This window comes from Crocodylus siamensis, chromosome 6, assembly GCF_052110815.1.
Source record: "Crocodylus siamensis isolate JL-2025a chromosome 6, ASM5211081v1, whole genome shotgun sequence".
Taxonomy (NCBI): domain Eukaryota; kingdom Metazoa; phylum Chordata; order Crocodylia; family Crocodylidae; genus Crocodylus; species Crocodylus siamensis.
In genome coordinates, this window is record NC_143400.1 from 25,827,864 (window position 1) to 25,851,800 (window position 23,937).

The 23,937-nt window shown below is 47.0% G+C and overlaps 3 protein-coding genes and 1 pseudogene across 3 annotated transcripts; all 4 read left to right on the forward strand.

Annotated features, from left to right (window-relative positions):
• The first annotated feature begins 5,961 nt into the window (after positions 1-5,961).
• LOC149861858 (olfactory receptor 14I1-like) lies at positions 5,962-6,921 on the forward strand (annotated as a pseudogene).
• A 4,640-nt stretch (positions 6,922-11,561) lies between these two features.
• On the forward strand, positions 11,562-12,467 carry LOC149861859 (olfactory receptor 14A16-like). The gene has a single exon (XM_090053832.1). The coding sequence runs from the start codon at positions 11,694-11,696 to the stop codon at positions 12,465-12,467; it is 774 nt and encodes a 257-aa protein (XP_089909958.1). The 5' UTR covers positions 11,562-11,693.
• Positions 12,468-16,946: 4,479 nt separating this feature from the next.
• LOC149861860 (olfactory receptor 14A16-like) lies at positions 16,947-17,888 on the forward strand. The gene has a single exon (XM_090053833.1). It carries the CDS (start codon positions 16,947-16,949, stop codon positions 17,886-17,888), a length of 942 nt encoding a protein of 313 aa, XP_089909959.1.
• A 4,479-nt stretch (positions 17,889-22,367) lies between these two features.
• On the forward strand, positions 22,368-23,309 carry LOC149861861 (olfactory receptor 14A16-like). The gene has a single exon (XM_090053835.1). It carries the CDS (start codon positions 22,368-22,370, stop codon positions 23,307-23,309), a length of 942 nt encoding a protein of 313 aa, XP_089909961.1.
• Positions 23,310-23,937: the final 628 nt, after the last annotated feature.

Below are 23,937 nucleotides of genomic sequence, written 5' to 3' on the forward strand. Positions count from 1 at the left end.
ATTTGTATCTATGCACATATTTCATTTGGTGTAGCTTTATAGTGTATGCTTAATTATTGTCCCATCATTGCCAGATATTTCTGCTGTTGATCTGTAGACTCACCCATGCTTTATCATCAAGTGCTCCTTCATCCGCTGCTAGGAGGACCTCATCGAGGTGGCAAGGCTGCAGACTAATCGGAAGTTCATAGAGGGTTAGGCCTGTGTCTGTGTTCAAGGTTAAAAAAACAGAGGGTTATTGCCTGTGTAAACCTGTATTTACAAATAACACTTGTGTACATACAGACAGACAACAGATAGATAGATAGATAGATAGATAGATATAAGTAACTTTGTGGTTATACGTTTTATATCATGTTGCATCATTAAACCTGTAAATAGTTAAATATCACTGGGTGTCCTTGGTCTCTGAACAGCTCTGTAGGAAAAGGAGGTGAGCTGACCTGCAGCTAGGCAGCCACACTCCTCACAGTGTATGTGCATCCATTGAATCCCTTCAATTGGAGAGGGGGTACCTTCTGCATACCACCCCGGTTACAGAGATAATAATGAACAGGAGAGCTTGCATTCAGATGGCTGCCTGTGCTTGGGCTGCTGGGGTCATCTGCTCTGCACTGCACACTGGGAACACCTTTAGTCTACCCTTCTGCCACTCAAATACCATCAACCAGTTCTTCTGTGAAATACCCCAGCTGCTCAAGATCTCCTGCTCTGATACATATGGCAGAGGTGGCAACTCTTTCCTCATATGCGTTTTTAGCTTTAGGCTGTCTTGTTTTCATCCTTGTGTTATATGTTTGGATCTTCACCGCAGTGTGGAGAATCCCCTCGGAGCAGGGCCATCAGAAAGCCTTCTCCACCTGCATTCCTCACCTGACTGTGGTCACCCTGTTTCTTTCCGCTGCCGGCATTGCCTACACGAAGCCCATCTCTGACTCCCCGTCCCCTCTGGATCTCCTGGCAGCTGTTCTGTATTGTGTGGTGCCTCCATTGTTGAATCTGGTCATCTACAGCATGAGGAACAGGGAGATCCAAGCTGCCCTGAGGACACTGCTCCGAGGGCAGATCCTCTCCAAGAAAAATATGCCCATCTTCATTTCAGGATTTCACTTTTCTTAGCAAGTTCATGGGTTCATTATAATAAAATACATGTTTTCATACTACAGTGTGCAGCCTGCTTATAAAAATTAAGGTGGTGGGCTAAATTGTATAGCATGTTAAGGATGAGGAAACTTGCCTTGTATCACTTTGTTGCAACATAACTGAAGTGAAGAAGTCATATTTCACAATGTCAACATTACCTCCTCTGTGACACCTAAAATAAATCCGCTCAGTTGAATTCTACAATTCTTCAGCATCTTTCAGTTTACTAATTGCTGTAATCCATTTTTTGGACAACAACCTGCAAATATCCAGATGATGTGAAACTGGGAAGAACTGCAAACACTTTAAAGGACAGGGGGCACACATGGTAAGGGGGCACACGTACGTGTGGGACACGTGTGTCTCGATCCCTCCTCTTCCCGCTGCTCCTGGCTCCCGAGCCGCTCCATGTGAACAGAGAGTGCAAACAGGCATGCTCTGTAAGACCGCACCGGCGTTTGCGTCGGCATTCGCGCTGGCAGAAAGGGTCAGGAGGGAGACTCCTGTTAGGGCAGGGCAAACACACTGCACTAAGCTAAAAACAAGCAGCAACTCCTACGATGGTGTTGACGTGGAGTGCTGCCAAGGCCCCTGACTGTGTGGCACAGACTACCTGGGGCTTGTCTGAGGCCTCCACCCAGACAGAGCTCATGGGAGGGGGCTGGTGTCCCCCCACCCCGTGGCCTGCGGGGGTTGCCCAGCAAGGCCTGGGGGGTCAGAGATTGGGGGCCCCCACATCTATCCTGCAGGTGCCCATCTTAGGGCCCTGGAGGTGCAGGTGAGGGAGCTCCAGAAGGAGGTTAGCAGGCTGAAGGGAATCAGGGAGGTGGAGGAAGAAATTGATGGCTATTTCCTCTCCCTGCAGAGCCACACACCCAAGGAAGAAGCACCTCAGGAAGTGCCCTCTACTGCAGAGTGGCAGACAGTCACCTCCAGAACCAAGGCTGCTCATAACACAGCAGTACCAGTTCCTCCTCCTCTGGCTGGAGAACAGGTACGAGGCCCTGGCAACACTGGAGGAGAAGGAAGGAGAGGAGGCAACTGGAGAGGAGGCAACCCCACACTCTCCACGCTCCAAACAGGTCAAAGGAGCTAAGCAGTCCCACAGGAGAAAGCGTCAAGTGATCGTCATAGGCGACTCCATTCTGAGAGGTATAGAGGGCCCCATCTGTCACCAGGACCCCTCAACACGCGAGGTCTACTGCCTACCTGGAGCAAAGATTCATGATGTGATGGGGATAATCCAGGCCCTGATCCAGCCCACCGATTACTATTTCTATGGTCCTAATCCATGCGAGTACTAATGATGCGGCCAGGAGAAGCCCTGGTCAGCTGATGGCAGACTACCATGCTCTGGGGGGGCGTGCTGAAGGAGGTGGTGCACAGGTGGTTTTCTCTTTTATCCTACCAGTGAGTGGATGTGGAAGATGGCATTCAACATACATCATGGAGACCAACTGGTGGCTTCAGGAATGGTGTCTGGAGGTGGGCTTCGGCTTCCTTGACAACAACCCACACATCACAACAAGAGACATGCTTGGGTGGGATGGGCTCCACCTTTCTTCTAAAGGTAAGCATGTGTTTTCTTCTAGATTGGAGGATCTCCTCCAGCGGGCTTTCAGCTAGGCTCATTGAGGGAAGGGAGACGAGGTAGAAGGAAGCCTTGGATGGCCAAACCAAGCAGCACTCACAAGTACAGCCCAGCCTAGGCTGACGAGCAGAACATATACCCAGGTCAGCAACAGGGGCCAGGGCAATGCTGAGATTAGGGGGCCAGTGCACACATCCACCGGAGGCCTCAAATGCCTCTACATGAACGCTCATAGTATGGGAAACAAGCAGGAGGAACTTCCCCTCCTGCTAGCTGATGCCAACCCAGACATAGTGGGGTTCACTGAAACGTGGTGGGACCTAACACATGACTGGGCGGTGCATATCAAGGGCTATAGGCTGTACAGGAGGGACAGGACAGGGAGGAAAGGCAGGGGCGTGGTGCTTTACATTAAGGAGGAATACACATTCTCATCAGGTAGCACAGAGTCAGAGGAGGGGCACACGGAAGTGCTCTGGGTTAGAATACAAGGGTGTCAAGGGGAAAGGGACTTAACAGTGGGGGTCTACTACAGACCACCAAACCAAGGGGAAGAGCTAGACCAGGGATGCTTAAGTCAGCTCACGGAGGTAGTTAGGTCAAAGGACATGGTCATCATGGGTGACCTGAACTTTCCAGACATCTGTTGGGAAGAGCAGTCAGACAGGTCTGACTGCTCACATAGGTTCCTAGACCAAACACAGGACCCCCATCTAACCAAGGAGGTGCACAGCCCCACCAGGGGAGACACCTTGCTGGACCTGGTGCTGGCCACAGGTGATGACTTTGTGAGGGGGCTGTGGGTGCTCGACCACCTGGGCGACAGTGATCATCGCCTGCTGGGATTCACCATCCAGCACAAGGTGGCAAAGGCCTGCAGCAAGGCAGCAGCCCTAGATTTCAGGAGGGTGGACTTCAATGAGCTAAGGAGAATAGTTGGGGAGACATGTACAAGCTCCCTAGACTGCCAACTTCTGTGAGAAAGGCCAGACAAAACTGATCTAGTCAAAAAGATATATTTTGGGATTTCTGGTTTTGTGAAAAAATTCCAAGGGCCTTGATTCTGGGATTGGGAAATGGTGATATCTTTAAAGTTCTCCTCTCTAGCTGCTCGAGTCCTACCACAGGCCCAATTGGGAGACCCCAGATGAGGAAGTTAGCACGGATGCCGAATGAAAGAGACACATTTTGTCACATCAGGCTCTGGCACCTGTCAGGTTTGGATCCAGACAAATCAGGTCCATGAATCAATCTCTGATGCCTTGATGCTCCCTGTGGAGCCTGCCTGCCATGGGCTGTACATGGCATGAGGCTGCACTGGGAAGTATGCTTCATGTGGCACCTGTGCCAGGCCAGCCCTGTGTACTAGTTTGGGGGTTTCTCTGCAACGGGCCCATTCACCACCCTACACGCCGGATCCACTGTGCACAGTCAGCGTGGTGCAAATGCCACATGCAGTATGCACCCCAGACTGGCCCTGCATTCTGTGTGTAGCACATACGCCGCACTGGCCCCACACATCTTATGCTGTGCACGGTGCTGGGGTGGGGTTTGTGCTGCATGGGGTGCACAGGGATAGGGATGTACATATGCTGCAAGGAGAAGACGTGGCCAGTCCACAATGCAAGTTGCATACAACGCCTTCACTAGACCACACTCGTGGGCTTGATGTGGGATGTGGGGCCCGTCTGCGTTTGTCACCCTTGGCTTAAAGGGAAGTAGACTGTGGGGTCTAGAAGAAATGAAGGGGAGCTGGTACCTGGGATGTATGTTGATGAGGGGTAAAGTGGTCTGAGGGTCTGTCATATTCGTGACAGCAACTTCAGGACCATGACCTTACTCATAATTATTCTTGTAAGATTTTTCAATACAATGCCTTTCAATGGATCTTATTTTTACTGAGGTATTGATTACACTGATTAGATTTAAAATTAATAGGGTTTTTTGCATCTTACTATTCGATTTCACATCTTATGTTACTGTTGGTATATTTCAACCTCCTTTTACATGGATTTTGGGCGTGAGACTAGAGGTCTTTTATCATTGCCTAAAAAGTAGACTTGCCAATCCACATAGAAGCTTACCTAATTGCAACTTGGTGCCTCCCTCCAGGCATGCTAAGGTGCCCAGCCTGGCTCACTGGGACAACCAAGCAAGATAGAGAAGCTCAGGCCTTCTCAGAGATCCCATGACTTGTGCTGGGAGGGAGATTAAACTAGAGCACAGCTCTGCTGTTCTGCTGACATCAACACAGCTCAGACGGTTTCCATCTGGGCTTTTCCTTCTGAGCTGTGCAGGACTCCAGGGAGTGAGTCCCATGAGCCTTGGGAAGAAAACAACTGAAAAATTGCTGTCTTGCTTCAGTCCTTTTCTACAAGGCGGGGTTGAGGTCAGCTGTGCACTCAGAAACCTGGTTGGATTTACTCCAGTTGATTCAGTGACAGAGGGAGGAGAGAAGGACCTCTGGGTTATCTGTGCTTCTGGGGATCTAGACTAGTGGTTGGTGCAGAGAGATCTGAGAGATCAACTGGACAAGAGCAAAGGACCTTAGCAGGGGAAGCCTGAATATGACACAAGATGAAGAAGCTTCCATAAAGACATCTGTAGTGTGCTTGCTACATTAGTGAAGGGTCTTCTGTCAGTAAATAGCAGAGCAGATTTAGGAATACAAATCTTGGGAAACCTGCTAACACCAATCATACTGAATATTGTGTATAGTAGAGTCTAGGGTAGGAGAGCGAATGAGGATATTTACCGGGTTTTTGCTGTCAACTCAGATAAAGTTCTACAGGTTAGTGGTGGGCGGGTGGGGTGGGAATGGGACCTCCAAGGAATTCAGTTTTTTACAATTATCTTTGATTTCACAAATTACATTTGTTTTTGTTAGCATAAAATTTCCAGGTGAGATTAGCTGAAAACTACAGACTTTCAGATTTTTTAAAAAAAATCCAATCTGTGGCTGGGTGAACATTTTGGTCACTTTTTAAATGGGCTATCAAAATACCTTATTTTAGGTAAGGTCTTTTCAGAGTGAAAAAAATTAAAATCAAATTTTCCAAGGGGAAAAAATTAAGGACCTGTTCTGTATTGTCACCATGAACTTTGGCATCAGATCAAGGAGACATTATTGATGGGAATATGAAAGGCACTGAGTTGGTTACTCTCCTCCTTACCACTGCCCCTGTTCTATTATAGCACAGGATGTGCACAGTGCCCTGGGAAGGAGGATGCCCAACTCGACCTCTGTAACCGAGTTCCTCCTCCTGGGCTTCTCTGACACTCGGGAGCTGCAGATCTTACACTTTGTCATCTTTCTGGCAGCATACTTGGCAGCTCTGGTGGGGAACCTCCTTGTGATCGCAGTTGTAGCTATGGACCCCCACCTCCACAGACCTATGTACTACTTTTTGGTAAATTTGTCCATCCTTGACCTTGGCTCTATCTCCGTCATTGTCCCCAAGTCCATGGCCAATTCTCTCTTAAACAGCAGGACAATCTCCTATTGTGGATGTGTAGTCCCAGGTCTTTCTCTTCTTCCTCTTTGGTGCAGCTGATCTCGCATTCCTCACCATCATGGCATATGACCGGTACGTCGCCATCTGCAAGCCACTGCATTACGAGTCAATAATGAACAAAAAAGCTTGTATTCAAATGGCTGCTGGTGCCTGGGTCACTTGTATTCTCTATTCTGCACTGCATACCTGGAGGCACATTCAGCATACCCTTCTGCCGTTCCAACATTATCAACCAATTCTTTTGTGAAATCCCCCAGCTCCTCAAGCTGTCTTGCTCCGATGCAAACCTCACAGAACTGGCAGATTCTTGTATTCAGCATGTGTTTAGTTTCCAGCTGCTTTGTTTTTATCGTTGTCTCATATGTTCAGATTTTACCTACAGTGCTGAGCTTGCCCTCTGAAGAGAGCCGGCAAGAAAGCCTTCTCCACCTGCCTGCCTCACCTCATTGTGGTCTCCTTGTTCTGAGCACGGGCATCTTTGCCCACATGAAACTGGCTTTGAGCTCCCCGACAGCGCTGGATCTTTTTGTGGCAGTTTTGTATTCCGTGGTTCCTCCATTGATTAATCCGGTCATTTATAGCATAAGGAACAAGGAGCTGAAAGCTTCTTTATGGAAACTGCTCCAGAGGGTGATTCTCTTTAAAAACAATATGTCCATCTTTCTTTCATGACTTTGCTTTACTTACATTTCTTTTATAATTAACTCATGAAATGGTTTTCATGCTATCATGTGCAACCTATTTATGAAAAATGAAGGGGGTGGGTTATTGTGTAACTTTGTAAGGAGAATTCCATTTGACTTGGGTCATTTTGTGTTCACATTGTTGAAGTGGGAAAATAATGTTTCATACATCAATTTTACATTCTGCGCCATCTAAAATGAATCCCATCAGTTACAAGATGATGAATGGAAAACTTTTCTTTAGCATTTGGTGTAATCAATTATTTGGATATATCCAGATTCTGTGAAGCTGGGATGAACTGCAGACACGTTAGAGGATAGGTACAGAATTCACATGGATCTGGATATACTGGGAAGCTGGGCTAGTAATCACAGGATGAAGTCCAAAGAAAAAAATGCAAGTTGCTGCACCTATGGAAGAATAATTTAAAGCACTAATAAAAGATGGGTTATAAACATCTGGGTGGCAGCACTGTTGAGAAGGATCACAGGCATCTGGTGTATTACAGACTCAACATGAGTCACCAATTCGATGTAGCTACAAAAACATGAATGCAGTTTTGGACTGCAACAAGAGTAGTATTAGTTCGAAAACATGGGAGGTGATAGGGATCAGTGCTTAGACCTATGCTAGTCAATAAATTCTTTAATAATGTGGACTATGGGGTGGAAAGCTCAATGATTAAGGTAGCAAACAATACCAAGCTGTGTGGATAAACGAGCACACCAGAGGATAGGACAAAGATCCAGGATGAACTTGACAGACCAGATTTTTGGGTGGAACAAAGTCAGATGAGGTTTAACAGGAAGGGAGAAGTGCAAGGTCCTTCAGCCGGGGAGGAAGAACCCTCACCACACATATACAGTGGCTGGCACAGGATCTGAATGAGACCTGGGGGCCATGACTGACTGGAACATGAGTATGAGCCAACAGTGTGTCAAGGCTTCCAGAAGGGAATCCAAAACTCTGGCGTGCATCAACCGATGTGTGGCCAATACATGCAGGGAGGTGCTCCTCCCTTTCTATTCAGCATTGGTCAGGCCTCAGCTGGAGTACTGTGCCCAGATCTGGGCAGCACACTTCAAGAAGACCATGGATAAAGGTCAAGAGGGTACAAAGACGGGCCACCCATATGTCCTCCTTGGAGGTGTTCAAGATGAGGTTGGACAGGAGCACATCTGACCCCGATAACTTCCTGCCTGTGGCAGGGGACTGGACTTGATGATCTTACAGTTCCACTTTTATGTTTCTATGATTCCTTAGTGCCAATATACGTGCTGCAGGTTAGGCTTCATCTAGACTATTATGTGAAGTTCTGGGCTCCATATTTTTAAAATAATACTGAAAAGTGGGGAAGTTCAGAGATATGTACTATGAATGATAATTGGTTTCAATACAAGCCATGCAAGGAGAGGTTGAGAGAACTAGGCATATATAAGCTTGCGGAAAAGGCAATTATGTGGGCACATCACAGCAGTCTTGAAATATCTGAATAAGTGCCATGAAGTCATGGGTGATAAGCAACGGTTCTGCATTGCTGCATTGGGAAGGATGTCAAGCTTCCAATTCAAGCAAAGTAATTTTAAACTATATTTGAGGAAAAAAGCACCCTTGTTTTCAGAGTAGTGAGGACATTTGGTAGATTGCCCAGGGAAGTTGTGGAGTCTCCTTCAATGGAGGTTTTCAAGAAGAGGTTGGATGGACATTAGCCAGGGATAATTTCGGAGGAAGTGTTGCAACCGATCAGATTTAGCCGAATGCTCTTCCCATGAGATACCAGGTTGGGTGAAGTCACTGACGGTGTCCATGAAGTGAAAGAATGCAGCTTCAGCCAGTTCCCCAGGAAATTCATGGTCAACCTCTTCCTCCTGGTTAGGAGATCTGTAATAGCCTCCTACAGTTATATCACCTCCACCATGTTCTCCCCGTATTCGAACCCAGATGGTCTCAAGTTGCCCTCCTTGGGCACCAATCACTGCCTGTAGGGAAGTGTACTGCTCCTTCACATAGAGAGTTACACCCCTGCCTTGCCTTGCAACATGACCCCCCTTGTACAAATATAGCTGTCAATACGTGTGGTCCAGTCATAGGTGGAGTCCCACCAGATCTCTGTTATCCCTATGAGATCATATTAATGTTTGTTTGGCAGAATGGCCAGCTTCTTTTGTTTGACCCCATGCTCCTGACATTTGTGTACATGAAGCTAAGTCTGCCATCGGAAGCTCTGGGATTCCCAGTGCTCTTTGAAGAGTCTCATCCTGGGGCTGGGGTAGGAGTGAGATCCTTTGTGTTACCTGACCTCCTCATTCTGTGGTTGCCCTGATTCTTCCAGAGCTTGCACTAGTGATAGTCCGCCCATGCCCTGGTGATCTTAGTGTAAATGTTATGGCATCCTTCTTTTAAAGAATGGCACCATCAGTATTTCCTCCCAATATTATATGGCAGGAAAGGAGTTTGTGTAGATCTCTGGATGGGCACATCCCCAGTTAAAAGACTATATTAATGCTGGTTGGACACTACTGCATGTTTAGCCATCTGTTAATATGAACCTAGAATCTTGCATGTGTCCCCTTTTCATGTTAAACCCAATTGACATGAATGCTATGTCAATTTTAGCATGAGGGAAAGGCATTTTGGAAGATGAGGACTAACAGTATTTCCTAAGACAACCTATGACTGAATAATAATATAATGCGTTGACCCTGTTGATGTTGTTGGGAGGGACCATTTTGTTTGAAGAGTTCTCTTTTTGACCAATGCATAGTTTCACTGAATGGAGAATTGAAGCACATCAACTTTTAGTAGTGATGGGATACATGTCCAAGAAAAGGGTGATGGGAATTTAAAATTCCCTTGGCCAAGATGGGTCTGGAAGCAGATAGCTCAGTTTCCAAGGAGCTGAGTATGAGGCTGGGTAATGAGCAAGTGCTCTGAGTACGAGGTTGCTGGAAAAGAGGTGGGTTCTTTTTCCTCCATTTTGCCTAGTTTTAGGACACCTGACATGCACCTAAGAGTCACAGACCCTTTCACTGCGGTGATAACATCTTTCTGAATCCCAAATATTTTGGTTGAAGATGGCAATGTACATATGTGTTTCAAAATGGTGGCCATACCCAGCCCGTACATTTTTGTGAGGAAGGCAGCTACACTTCAGAAACCGCCAACTGAGCCATTGCAGGTTGTGAGAGCTGCAGTTTTTGATTCTGGTCTTCTCAGAGGTAGGGCTTTGGGCTCTGGCTGCTTTCTGACCATGTCTACATCAGACTGACCAAGCAGTAGTTAGTCACCCATCATTTAATACTTTTATAAACAAGTACAAAATGACTGCACAGGAAATGGCATTATTAACGGCTTTTTCTTGACACTGATTGCACAGTAGCCTGACAGCACACAGCAGTAGTTTCATGTCAAGTTTTCTGCTGTGTGACAGTACTGTGCAGTAGTCATGGGGTACTGTGGAGTCAACATTTCATGTAGACATGGCCTCTGAGGGTGTCAACTGGGTCCCAGGCTGCCGGGCCGGCAGAGGGAGCAGATTGCAGGAAGGCGCCAGATGAGGAGCCAGGAGTCAATGTGAGAACAGGTGTGTGGGGGAAGCTGAGTCAGGAAGCAGGAGGACCAGGAGGAGAATGGAGTAAGAGGGCAAGCCATATCATGAAGCCAGGAAAGCACACAGAGAGCAGGAAGAGGCACAAGGTACAACTGCCAGGAAGGTTGTTTGAGTTCATGTTGAACACTGCTGTCCAGACATTTCCTGCTCCAGATCAGGACTTGAAATGGCAGTGCAGTCAGGTGGGGGAGTGACCAGGCACTCTGCTGGTAGGAGGCAGTGGGCAGAAGGGTCAGCTCTCGTGGAGGGGTGTGCACCAGCTTCCCCAGCCTAAAGAGTCAGTCGAAAAGGTTGTAGGTTGGGGTGAACAGGTTGGGATGCAAATTGAAGGCTTTGGCCTGACACAAAACAAGGTAACAATAATTTAGTAGAGTTACAAATTTCCTGAAGGGCTTGATCCACATGGAACGACAGACCCAAATCTAAATGCACAATCAATGCTTATATTCTTCCAGCCTCTGGTTTTGACCCTCTCATAAGTTTCTTTTGTATTTTTTGGTATTTTTCCTTTCTGTTTTATGTTGCCACCTTTGGAGGGGTTGTGGGGAATGGTAGAGAGCTCGAGTGTTGACTAAACCAGAAAAGGGGGTTTGCAGTCTCAAGGGAAACTAGATGGCTGCAACACTCAGTGGGTAAGATGTGGGTTTGGTCCAGCTGACGTATAGCCCATGTCTGCAAAAGGATGCGGGGCAACAATGGTCGGGGATTAGGTCAAGAACATCAGGAGCCTGTCAAGGCAGAGAGAAAGGGCGAGGTAGAGGGTATGTAGTGCCTTGCAGAAGATTGTCGTCCAGCGGTACCACAACCGAGAGAACCCCAAAAGTCAGACACCCCACACTGAAGAAGATAGAAAGTCATGGCAGGAGAAACTGGGGGAGAGACTACCTAAGGGATGGAGATCTACTCGGCAGGACAACAGGGACAGACAAGCAGGCAACTCCAACTATCTGGGCCCGTTCTGTGCGTGACCGGATGTTCGAGGCCAGATGGGCACACTTATATTTCCTCCAGCCTCCTCCTGGGCTTCTCTGACATCCAGGAGCTGCAGATCTTACACTTTGTCACGTTTCTGGCAGCATACCTGGCAGCTCTGGTGGGAAATCTCCTCGTTATCACAGCTGTAACTCTCAACCCCAAGCTTCACTCTCCCATGTTCTTTTTCTTGATTAATTTGTCTCTCCTGGACCTTGGCTCCATCTCAGTGACCGTGCCCAAATCCATGTCTAATTCCTTATTCAATACCAACTCGATTACCTACTCTGGATGTGTTGCCCAAATATCTTGTCTCATTGCCTTCATTGGAGCAAATGTATCCCTGCTCACTGTTATAGCATATGACCGATACGTTGCCATCTGCAAACCACTGCATTATGAGACAATTATGACCAGGAGAGCTTGTGTCCAGATGGCTGCTTGTGCTTGGGTTGTTGTTGCCTTCTACTCTGCACTGCACACTGGGAACACCTTTAGTCTACCCTTCTGCCACTCAAATACCATCAACCAGTTCTTCTGTGAAGTGCCCCAGCTACTCAAGCTCTCCTGCTCTGAGACATACCGCAGAGAGCTGGCAGCCCTTGCCTTCGGTGTGTTTTTAGCTTTTGGCTGTTTTGTTTTCATTGTTGTGTCGTATGTTCAGATCTTCACCACAGTGTGGAGAATCCCCTCAGAGCAGGGCCGGCAGAAAGCCTTCTCCACCTGCATTCCTCACCTGGCTGTGGTCTCCCTGCTTCTTTCAACTGGTGGCATTGCTTACACAAAGCCCATCTCTGACTCCCTGTCCACTCTGGATCTCCTGGCAGCTGTTGTGTATTGTGTGGTGCCTCCAATGATGAATCCGGTCATCTACAGCATGAGGAACAAGGAGATCCAAACTGCCCTGAAGAGACTGCTCCAAAGGTTTTGTGAAAAAATACTCCAGAAATAATAATTCATTCATTAAATTATTGTTTTCATGCTATAGTGTGCCACCTCTTTACAAAACATGAATGAGGTAGGATAATTCTGTAGTCGTGTACATAGAATGACACTTGACTTGGGTCATTTTGTGTAAACAGTGTTTCATGTATGAAGTTTACCGTCTGTGCCACCTTTAATAAATCTCATCAATTGCAAGAGGGAGAATGGAAAACTTTTCTTTACCAGTTGGTGTAATCAATTATTTGGATATAGGCAAATATCCAGATTCTGTGAAGCTGAGATGAACCGCAGACACTTTAGAGGACAGGCACAGAATTCACATGGATCCAGATAGACTGGGTAGCTGGGCTAGAAAAAGCAGGATGAAGTCCAAGGAAAGAAATGCAAGTTGTTTCAGCTAGCAAAGAATAATTAAAAGCATAAATACAAGCTGGATTAGAAATGGCTTAGTGGCAGCACTGTTGAAAAGGGTCTTGGGAATCTGGTGTATCATAGACTTAACATGGCTCATCAATTTGATGTAGCTACAGAAACATGAATGCAGTTTTGGGCTGCAACAACAGGAGCATTATTTAGAAAACATGGGAGGTGATAGGGATCTCTGCTTGGACCCGTGCTATTCAATATATTCATTAATAATGTGGACGAGGGGGTGGAAAGCTCAATGATTATGTCAGCACACAGTACCAAGATGTGTGAATACATGGGCACACAAGAGGATAGGACAAAGATCCAGGACGACCTTGACAGTCCAGATTTATGGGCATAACAAAGTGAGATAAGGTTTAAACAGGGAGGGGGAAGTGCAAGGACCTTCACCTGGGTAGGGAGAACCCTCACCACAACTATACATTGGGTAGTGGTCTACTGGCTGACACAGCATCTGAATTAGACCTGGGGGTCACTATCAACTGAAATATGAATATGAGCCAAGAGTGTCGAGGCTGCCAGAAGGGAAAATAAAACTCTGGCATGCCTCAGCCAATGTGTGGCCACTAGATCCAGGGAGGTAATCCTTCCTTTCTATTCAGCATTGGTGAGGCCTCAGGTGGAGTACTGTTCCCGGTTCTGTACACCACACTTCAAGAAGAATGTGGGTAAGGTCAACAGGGTACAAATAAGGGCTACCCACATGGATAAGGGCATGGAAAGTAGGTGCTGTGAGGATAGACTCTGGGAACTGGGCCTGTTCAGGCCGAGTAGAGAAGTCTGAGAGGTGACTGGATAGCTGCCTAGAAGCATGTCGGGGGGAGCACCAAGAACTGGGAGAGCAACTATTCAGGACGGCACCTCAAGGGAGGATGAGGACCCACAGGCATAAACTAATAGAGGGTAACTTCGGGTTGGACGTATGGAAGAAACTTCTTCTCTGTAAGGGTCACCAGAATCTGGAACATACTCCCCGCAGGGGTGGTGCAGTCAACCTTCTTGGAGGTGTTCAACATGAGAGTGGACAGGAACACATCTGAGCCCAATAACTTTCAGTGCAGGGCAAGGGACTGGACATGATGAGTGCACAGGTGCCTTGTGGTTCCATGATTCTGTAGTGCCAATCGACCTGCTGCTGGTTAGGCTTCATCTAGACTATTATGTGAAGTTCTGGGCCCCATATTTTTAAAATAATCCTGAAAAGTTAGGGAAGTTCAGAGATAGGTGACATGAATGATAATGGGTTGCAATGCAAGGCATGCAGGGAGAGGTTGAGAGAATCCTTATAGGCTTGGCAGTGCTATGTTGGATAGCACTACAGAAGAAAGAGACTTGGGGGTCATCATTGAGCACAAGATGAACATGAGCCTGCAATGCGATGCTGCGGCTAGTAAAGCGACCAAAATGCTGGCTTGCATCCATAGATGCTTCTCAAGCAAATCCCGGGGCATCATTCTCCCCTTGTACTCGGCCTTGGTGAGGCCGCAGCTGGAGTACTGCGTCCAGTTTTGGGCTCCACAATTCAAAAAGGATGTGGAGAAGCTTGAGAGAGTCCAGAGGAGAGCCACGCGCATGATCAGAGGTCAGGAAAACAGAACTTACGATGACAGGCTGAGAGCCATGGGACTCTTTAGTCTGGAAAAGCATAGGCTCAGGGGTGATCTGATGGCCACCTATAAGTTTATCAAGGGTGACCACCAGGATCTGGGGGAACGTCTGTTCACCAGAGCGCCCCAAGGGATGACGAGCTCGAACGGTCACAAACTCCTGCAAGAGCGTTTCAGGCTGGACATAAGGAAGAATTTCTTCACTGTCTGAGCCCCCAAGGTCTGGAACAGTCTGCCAGAGGAGGTGGTTCAAGCACCTACATTGAACACCTTCAAGAGTAAATTGGATGCTTATCTTGCTGGGATCCTATGACCCCAGCTGACTTCCTGCCCTTTGGGCAGGGGGCTGGACTCGTTGATCTCCCGAGGTCCCTTCCAGCCCTAATGTCTATGAAATCTATGAAAATCTCATATAAACACACCTAGCCTGCTGCAAATGCTACATGCCACGAATGACACGTGCCCCCGGATGCTGCCGGGGCATGGTGACTGCCCGCAGGCAGTGGCGGTGGCAGCAAATGGGGAGCTCCCTCAGGTAGCCATGGTAGTGTCAGCGGCAGGGACTGGGGGAGTGGCAAGTGGTGGTGGGCAGTCAGCAACCATGCGCAGAAACCACCAGCCGCATTGGCAGTGGTAAAGCAGTGATCCACAACTGTCCGTAGATGCTGTCGGCAGTGTTGGAGGTCAGAGGAGGTGGAGGCACTGGCAACTGCACACAGGCACCGGTGGTGCTTCTTTCAGGGGGTGCACGTACACCCATATCCACCCCCTATGCATCGCTAATACCACTTGCAATGTTAACCCCCAGTGACCTGTTGTGGGCAGCATATGTGGCAGACTTGCCCCTCACATGTTGTGCTGTGCACAGTGCTGGGCCTGGGTTGTGTTGCATGTGGTGTGCAAAGCTAGAGCTGGACACATGGTGCAATCACCAGATGTAGCCAGTCCACAATGCACGTTGCATGAAGTGCCTCCATGGGACCACCCCTGTGGGCTTCATCTGGCAGATGGGGTCCATCTGTGCTTGACACAGATGGGTTCAAGGGAAGTGGGTGGTAGAAGAAATGAGGGGGACCTGGGACCTGGGACATATACAACTCAAGGGAAAGTGGTCTGAGGGACATATTTGTGACACTAGGTTCAGAACCAGGAACTTGCTAATGATTGCTGAGCTAATATTTTTCAATGTGATGCCTTGCAATGGAGCTTGTTTGTCTGAGTTATGGAATATATTCATTATATTTAGATTTTTTTTTTTTGCCACTTACAACCTGACTTTTACTTTCAGGTTATTTTCTCCTGCAAAACTACAAAGGAACCCAGCTAATTGCAAGTTGGTGCCTCCCTCCATGCTAAGGTGCCCAGTCTGGCTCACTGGGACAACAGATCCAGATAGAGAAGCTCAGGCCTTTTCAGAGATCCCATGACTTGTGCTGTTAGGGAGATTAAACTACAGCACAGCTCTGCTCTTCTGCTAACAGCTGTACAGCTCGGACTGCTTACAACCAGGGTTTTGCTTCTGAGCTGTGCAGGACTCCAGGGAACGAGTCCCATGAGCCTTTGGAAGAAAACAACTGACAAATTGCCATCTTGCTTTGGTCCTTTTCTACAAGGCGGGGTTGAGGTTAGCTGCTCACTCAGAAACCCGGTTGGATTTACTGCAGTGGTTCAGTGACAGAGGGAGCAGAGAAAGACCCCTGAGTTATCTGTGCTTCTGGGGACCTAGACTAGTGGTTGGTGCAGAGGAGATTGGAGATAAGCTCGACAAAAGGAAAGAATCTCAGCACGGGAAACCTGAATGTGACACAAGCGATAGGATAACTTCCACAGAAACAATTTCAGCAAGTTTTCTGCATCAGTGAAGTGTCCTGTCTCAGTAAAATGCAGAGGAGATTTAAGAATATAAAAGGTGGAAAACCCGACTATGAAAATCATACTGCTTTTTATGTATAACAGATTCAAATCTACAAGAGTGAATGAAGACATTTTCAATGTTTTTGCTATTATTACATATAAAAGCATACAGTTTATAGGGAGTGGTGTGGAGGGTGGGGTGGGAATGGGACCTCTAAGACAATAACATTTTTATAGTATCTTTTGCTTCACATGTATTTGATTGCAGCATACATTTTCCAGGTGAGATAGATAAATTATAGAATTCCCGGTTTAGAGCACATAATAAATAAAAATCCTGAGCTGAGGCTGGGCTTTCTTCACTTTTTTAATGGAATATTACAATATTTTATTTTATATGAGGCCTTGTCAGGGAAAAGTAATTTATTAAAATCTATTTGTCCATAAGGCAAATAATGGAATATCTACACACATACCATGACATTTGGAGGCTTTATTCATGGCAATATGAAAGCTACTGAGTTTGTTACTCTCCTCCTCTACCACTGCCCTTGTATTCTTATAGCCAGGACTTGCACGGTGCCCTGTGAAGGAAGATGTCCAACTGGACGGCTGTAAGCGAGTTCCTCCTCCTGGGCTTCTCTGACACTCGGGAGCTGCAGATCTTACACTTTGTCATCTTTCTCGCAGCGTACCTGGCAACTCTAGTGGGGAACCTCCTTGTTATCACTGTCGTAACTACGGACCACCATCTCCACAGCCCCATGTACTACTTTTTGGCAAATTTGTCCATCCTTGACCTTGGATCCATCTCTGTCATAGTGCCCAAGTCCATGGGCAATTCTCTCTCAAACTCCAGGACAATTTCCTATGCTGGATGTGTGTCCCAGGTCTTTCTCTTCTTGCTCTTTGGTGAGGCCAATTTTTCATTCCTCACCATCATGGCATATGACCGATATGTTGCCATCTGCAAGCCACTGCATTATGAGATATTAATGAACAAGAGAGCTTGCGTCCAGATGGCTGCCAGTGCTTGGGCTGCTGGTGCCATTCAGTCTGCACTGCACACTGGGAACACCTTTAGTCTACCCTTCTGCCACTCAAATACCATCAACCAGTTCTTCTGTGAAGTGCCCCAGCTGCTCAAGCTCTCCTGCTCTGTCACATACCGCAGAGAGCTGGCAGCTCTTGCCTTCTTTGTGTTTTTAGCTTTTGGCTGTTTTGTTTTCATTGTTGTGTCGTATGTTCAGATCTTCACCACAGTGTGGAGAATCCCCTCAGAGCAGGGCCGGCAGAAAGCCTTCTCCACCTGCATTCCTCACCTGGCTGTGGTCTCCCTGCTTCTTTCAACTGGTGGCATTGCTTACACAAAGCCCATCTCTGACTCCCTGTCCACTCTGGATCTCCTGGCAGCTGTTGTGTATTGTGTGGTGCCTCCAATGATGAATCCGGTCATCTACAGCATGAGGAACAAGGAGATCCAAACTGCCCTGAAGAGACTGCTCCAAAGGTTTTGTGAAAAAATACTCCAGAAATAATAATTCATTCATTAAATTATTGTTTTCATGCTATAGTGTGCCACCTCTTTACAAAACATGAATGAGGTAGGATAATTCTGTAGTCGTGTACATAGAATGACACTTGACTTGGGTCATTTTGTGTAAACAGTGTTTCATGTATGAAGTTTACCGTCTGTGCCACCTTTAATAAATCTCATCAATTGCAAGAGGGAGAATGGAAAACTTTTCTTTACCAGTTGGTGTAATCAATTATTTGGATATAGGCAAATATCCAGATTCTGTGAAGCTGAGATGAACCGCAGACACTTTAGAGGACAGGCACAGAATTCACATGGATCCAGATAGACTGGGTAGCTGGGCTAGAAAAAGCAGGATGAAGTCCAAGGAAAGAAATGCAAGTTGTTTCAGCTAGCAAAGAATAATTAAAAGCATAAATACAAGCTGGATTAGAAATGGCTTAGTGGCAGCACTGTTGAAAAGGGTCTTGGGAATCTGGTGTATCATAGACTTAACATGGCTCATCAATTTGATGTAGCTACAGAAACATGAATGCAGTTTTGGGCTGCAACAACAGGAGCATTATTTAGAAAACATGGGAGGTGATAGGGATCTCTGCTTGGACCCGTGCTATTCAATATATTCATTAATAATGTGGACGAGGGGGTGGAAAGCTCAATGATTATGTCAGCACACAGTACCAAGATGTGTGAATACATGGGCACACAAGAGGATAGGACAAAGATCCAGGACGACCTTGACAGTCCAGATTTATGGGCATAACAAAGTGAGATAAGGTTTAAACAGGGAGGGGGAAGTGCAAGGACCTTCACCTGGGTAGGGAGAACCCTCACCACAACTATACATTGGGTAGTGGTCTACTGGCTGACACAGCATCTGAATTAGACCTGGGGGTCACTATCAACTGAAATATGAATATGAGCCAAGAGTGTCGAGGCTGCCAGAAGGGAAAATAAAACTCTGGCATGCCTCAGCCAATGTGTGGCCACTAGATCCAGGGAGGTAATCCTTCCTTTCTATTCAGCATTGGTGAGGCCTCAGGTGGAGTACTGTTCCCGGTTCTGTACACCACACTTCAAGAAGAATGTGGGTAAGGTCAACAGGGTACAAATAAGGGCTACCCACATGGATAAGGGCATGGAAAGTAGGTGCTGTGAGGATAGACTCTGGGAACTGGGCCTGTTCAGGCCGAGTAGAGAAGTCTGAGAGGTGACTGGATAGCTGCCTAGAAGCATGTCGGGGGGAGCACCAAGAACTGGGAGAGCAACTATTCAGGACGGCACCTCAAGGGAGGATGAGGACCCACAGGCATAAACTAATAGAGGGTAACTTCGGGTTGGACGTATGGAAGAAACTTCTTCTCTGTAAGGGTCACCAGAATCTGGAACATACTCCCCGCAGGGGTGGTGCAGTCAACCTTCTTGGAGGTGTTCAACATGAGAGTGGACAGGAACACATCTGAGCCCAATAACTTTCAGTGCAGGGCAAGGGACTGGACATGATGAGTGCACAGGTGCCTTGTGGTTCCATGATTCTGTAGTGCCAATCGACCTGCTGCTGGTTAGGCTTCATCTAGACTATTATGTGAAGTTCTGGGCCCCATATTTTTAAAATAATCCTGAAAAGTTAGGGAAGTTCAGAGATAGGTGACATGAATGATAATGGGTTGCAATGCAAGGCATGCAGGGAGAGGTTGAGAGAATCCTTATAGGCTTGGCAGTGCTATGTTGGATAGCACTACAGAAGAAAGAGACTTGGGGGTCATCATTGAGCACAAGATGAACATGAGCCTGCAATGCGATGCTGCGGCTAGTAAAGCGACCAAAATGCTGGCTTGCATCCATAGATGCTTCTCAAGCAAATCCCGGGGCATCATTCTCCCCTTGTACTCGGCCTTGGTGAGGCCGCAGCTGGAGTACTGCGTCCAGTTTTGGGCTCCACAATTCAAAAAGGATGTGGAGAAGCTTGAGAGAGTCCAGAGGAGAGCCACGCGCATGATCAGAGGTCAGGAAAACAGAACTTACGATGACAGGCTGAGAGCCATGGGACTCTTTAGTCTGGAAAAGCATAGGCTCAGGGGTGATCTGATGGCCACCTATAAGTTTATCAAGGGTGACCACCAGGATCTGGGGGAACGTCTGTTCACCAGAGCGCCCCAAGGGATGACGAGCTCGAACGGTCACAAACTCCTGCAAGAGCGTTTCAGGCTGGACATAAGGAAGAATTTCTTCACTGTCTGAGCCCCCAAGGTCTGGAACAGTCTGCCAGAGGAGGTGGTTCAAGCACCTACATTGAACACCTTCAAGAGTAAATTGGATGCTTATCTTGCTGGGATCCTATGACCCCAGCTGACTTCCTGCCCTTTGGGCAGGGGGCTGGACTCGTTGATCTCCCGAGGTCCCTTCCAGCCCTAATGTCTATGAAATCTATGAAAATCTCATATAAACACACCTAGCCTGCTGCAAATGCTACATGCCACGAATGACACGTGCCCCCGGATGCTGCCGGGGCATGGTGACTGCCCGCAGGCAGTGGCGGTGGCAGCAAATGGGGAGCTCCCTCAGGTAGCCATGGTAGTGTCAGCGGCAGGGACTGGGGGAGTGGCAAGTGGTGGTGGGCAGTCAGCAACCATGCGCAGAAACCACCAGCCGCATTGGCAGTGGTAAAGCAGTGATCCACAACTGTCCGTAGATGCTGTCGGCAGTGTTGGAGGTCAGAGGAGGTGGAGGCACTGGCAACTGCACACAGGCACCGGTGGTGCTTCTTTCAGGGGGTGCACGTACACCCATATCCACCCCCTATGCATCGCTAATACCACTTGCAATGTTAACCCCCAGTGACCTGTTGTGGGCAGCATATGTGGCAGACTTGCCCCTCACATGTTGTGCTGTGCACAGTGCTGGGCCTGGGTTGTGTTGCATGTGGTGTGCAAAGCTAGAGCTGGACACATGGTGCAATCACCAGATGTAGCCAGTCCACAATGCACGTTGCATGAAGTGCCTCCATGGGACCACCCCTGTGGGCTTCATCTGGCAGATGGGGTCCATCTGTGCTTGACACAGATGGGTTCAAGGGAAGTGGGTGGTAGAAGAAATGAGGGGGACCTGGGACCTGGGACATATACAACTCAAGGGAAAGTGGTCTGAGGGACATATTTGTGACACTAGGTTCAGAACCAGGAACTTGCTAATGATTGCTGAGCTAATATTTTTCAATGTGATGCCTTGCAATGGAGCTTGTTTGTCTGAGTTATGGAATATATTCATTATATTTAGATTTTTTTTTTTTGCCACTTACAACCTGACTTTTACTTTCAGGTTATTTTCTCCTGCAAAACTACAAAGGAACCCAGCTAATTGCAAGTTGGTGCCTCCCTCCATGCTAAGGTGCCCAGTCTGGCTCACTGGGACAACAGATCCAGATAGAGAAGCTCAGGCCTTTTCAGAGATCCCATGACTTGTGCTGTTAGGGAGATTAAACTACAGCACAGCTCTGCTCTTCTGCTAACAGCTGTACAGCTCGGACTGCTTACAACCAGGGTTTTGCTTCTGAGCTGTGCAGGACTCCAGGGAACGAGTCCCATGAGCCTTTGGAAGAAAACAACTGACAAATTGCCATCTTGCTTTGGTCCTTTTCTACAAGGCGGGGTTGAGGTTAGCTGCTCACTCAGAAACCCGGTTGGATTTACTGCAGTGGTTCAGTGACAGAGGGAGCAGAGAAAGACCCCTGAGTTATCTGTGCTTCTGGGGACCTAGACTAGTGGTTGGTGCAGAGGAGATTGGAGATAAGCTCGACAAAAGGAAAGAATCTCAGCACGGGAAACCTGAATGTGACACAAGCGATAGGATAACTTCCACAGAAACAATTTCAGCAAGTTTTCTGCATCAGTGAAGTGTCCTGTCTCAGTAAAATGCAGAGGAGATTTAAGAATATAAAAGGTGGAAAACCCGACTATGAAAATCATACTGCTTTTTATGTATAACAGATTCAAATCTACAAGAGTGAATGAAGACATTTTCAATGTTTTTGCTATTATTACATATAAAAGCATACAGTTTATAGGGAGTGGTGTGGAGGGTGGGGTGGGAATGGGACCTCTAAGACAATAACATTTTTATAGTATCTTTTGCTTCACATGTATTTGATTGCAGCATACATTTTCCAGGTGAGATAGATAAATTATAGAATTCCCGGTTTAGAGCACATAATAAATAAAAATCCTGAGCTGAGGCTGGGCTTTCTTCACTTTTTTAATGGAATATTACAATATTTTATTTTATATGAGGCCTTGTCAGGGAAAAGTAATTTATTAAAATCTATTTGTCCATAAGGCAAATAATGGAATATCTACACACATACCATGACATTTGGAGGCTTTATTCATGGCAATATGAAAGCTACTGAGTTTGTTACTCTCCTCCTCTACCACTGCCCTTGTATTCTTATAGCCAGGACTTGCACGGTGCCCTGTGAAGGAAGATGTCCAACTGGACGGCTGTAAGCGAGTTCCTCCTCCTGGGCTTCTCTGACACTCGGGAGCTGCAGATCTTACACTTTGTCATCTTTCTCGCAGCGTACCTGGCAACTCTAGTGGGGAACCTCCTTGTTATCACTGTCGTAACTACGGACCACCATCTCCACAGCCCCATGTACTACTTTTTGGCAAATTTGTCCATCCTTGACCTTGGATCCATCTCTGTCATAGTGCCCAAGTCCATGGGCAATTCTCTCTCAAACTCCAGGACAATTTCCTATGCTGGATGTGTGTCCCAGGTCTTTCTCTTCTTGCTCTTTGGTGAGGCCAATTTTTCATTCCTCACCATCATGGCATATGACCGATATGTTGCCATCTGCAAGCCACTGCATTATGAGATATTAATGAACAAGAGAGCTTGCGTCCAGATGGCTGCCAGTGCTTGGGCTGCTGGTGCCATTCAGTCTGCACTGCACACTGGGAACACCTTTAGTCTACCCTTCTGCCACTCAAATACCATCAACCAGTTCTTCTGTGAAGTGCCCCAGCTGCTCAAGCTCTCCTGCTCTGTCACATACCGCAGAGAGCTGGCAGCTCTTGCCTTCTTTGTGTTTTTAGCTTTTGGCTGTTTTGTTTTCATTGTTGTGTCGTATGTTCAGATCTTCACCACAGTGTGGAGAATCCCCTCAGAGCAGGGCCGGCAGAAAGCCTTCTCCACCTGCATTCCTCACCTGGCTGTGGTCTCCCTGCTTCTTTCAACTGGTGGCATTGCTTACACAAAGCCCATCTCTGACTCCCTGTCCACTCTGGATCTCCTGGCAGCTGTTGTGTATTGTGTGGTGCCTCCAATGATGAATCCGGTCATCTACAGCATGAGGAACAAGGAGATCCAAACTGCCCTGAAGAGACTGCTCCAAAGGTTTTGTGAAAAAATACTCCAGAAATAATAATTCATTCATTAAATTATTGTTTTCATGCTATAGTGTGCCACCTCTTTACAAAACATGAATGAGGTAGGATAATTCTGTAGTCGTGTACATAGAATGACACTTGACTTGGGTCATTTTGTGTAAACAGTGTTTCATGTATGAAGTTTACCGTCTGTGCCACCTTTAATAAATCTCATCAATTGCAAGAGGGAGAATGGAAAACTTTTCTTTACCAGTTGGTGTAATCAATTATTTGGATATAGGCAAATATCCAGATTCTGTGAAGCTGAGATGAACCGCAGACACTTTAGAGGACAGGCACAGAATTCACATGGATCCAGATAGACTGGGTAGCTGGGCTAGAAAAAGCAGGATGAAGTCCAAGGAAAGAAATGCAAGTTGTTTCAGCTAGCAAAGAATAATTAAAAGCATAAATACAAGCTGGATTAGAAATGGCTTAGTGGCAGCACTGTTGAAAAGGGTCTTGGGAATCTGGTGTATCATAGACTTAACATGGCTCATCAATTTGATGTAGCTACAGAAACATGAATGCAGTTTTGGGCTGCAACAACAGGAGCATTATTTAGAAAACATGGGAGGTGATAGGGATCTCTGCTTGGACCCGTGCTATTCAATATATTCATTA

Coding starts and splice junctions, on each gene's coding strand:
- LOC149861860 (XM_090053833.1), top strand. CDS start 16,947: ATGTCCAACTGGACGGCTGTAAGCGAGTTCCTCCTCCTGGGCTTCTCT.
- LOC149861859 (XM_090053832.1), top strand. CDS start 11,694: ATGTTCTTTTTCTTGATTAATTTGTCTCTCCTGGACCTTGGCTCCATC.
- LOC149861861 (XM_090053835.1), top strand. CDS start 22,368: ATGTCCAACTGGACGGCTGTAAGCGAGTTCCTCCTCCTGGGCTTCTCT.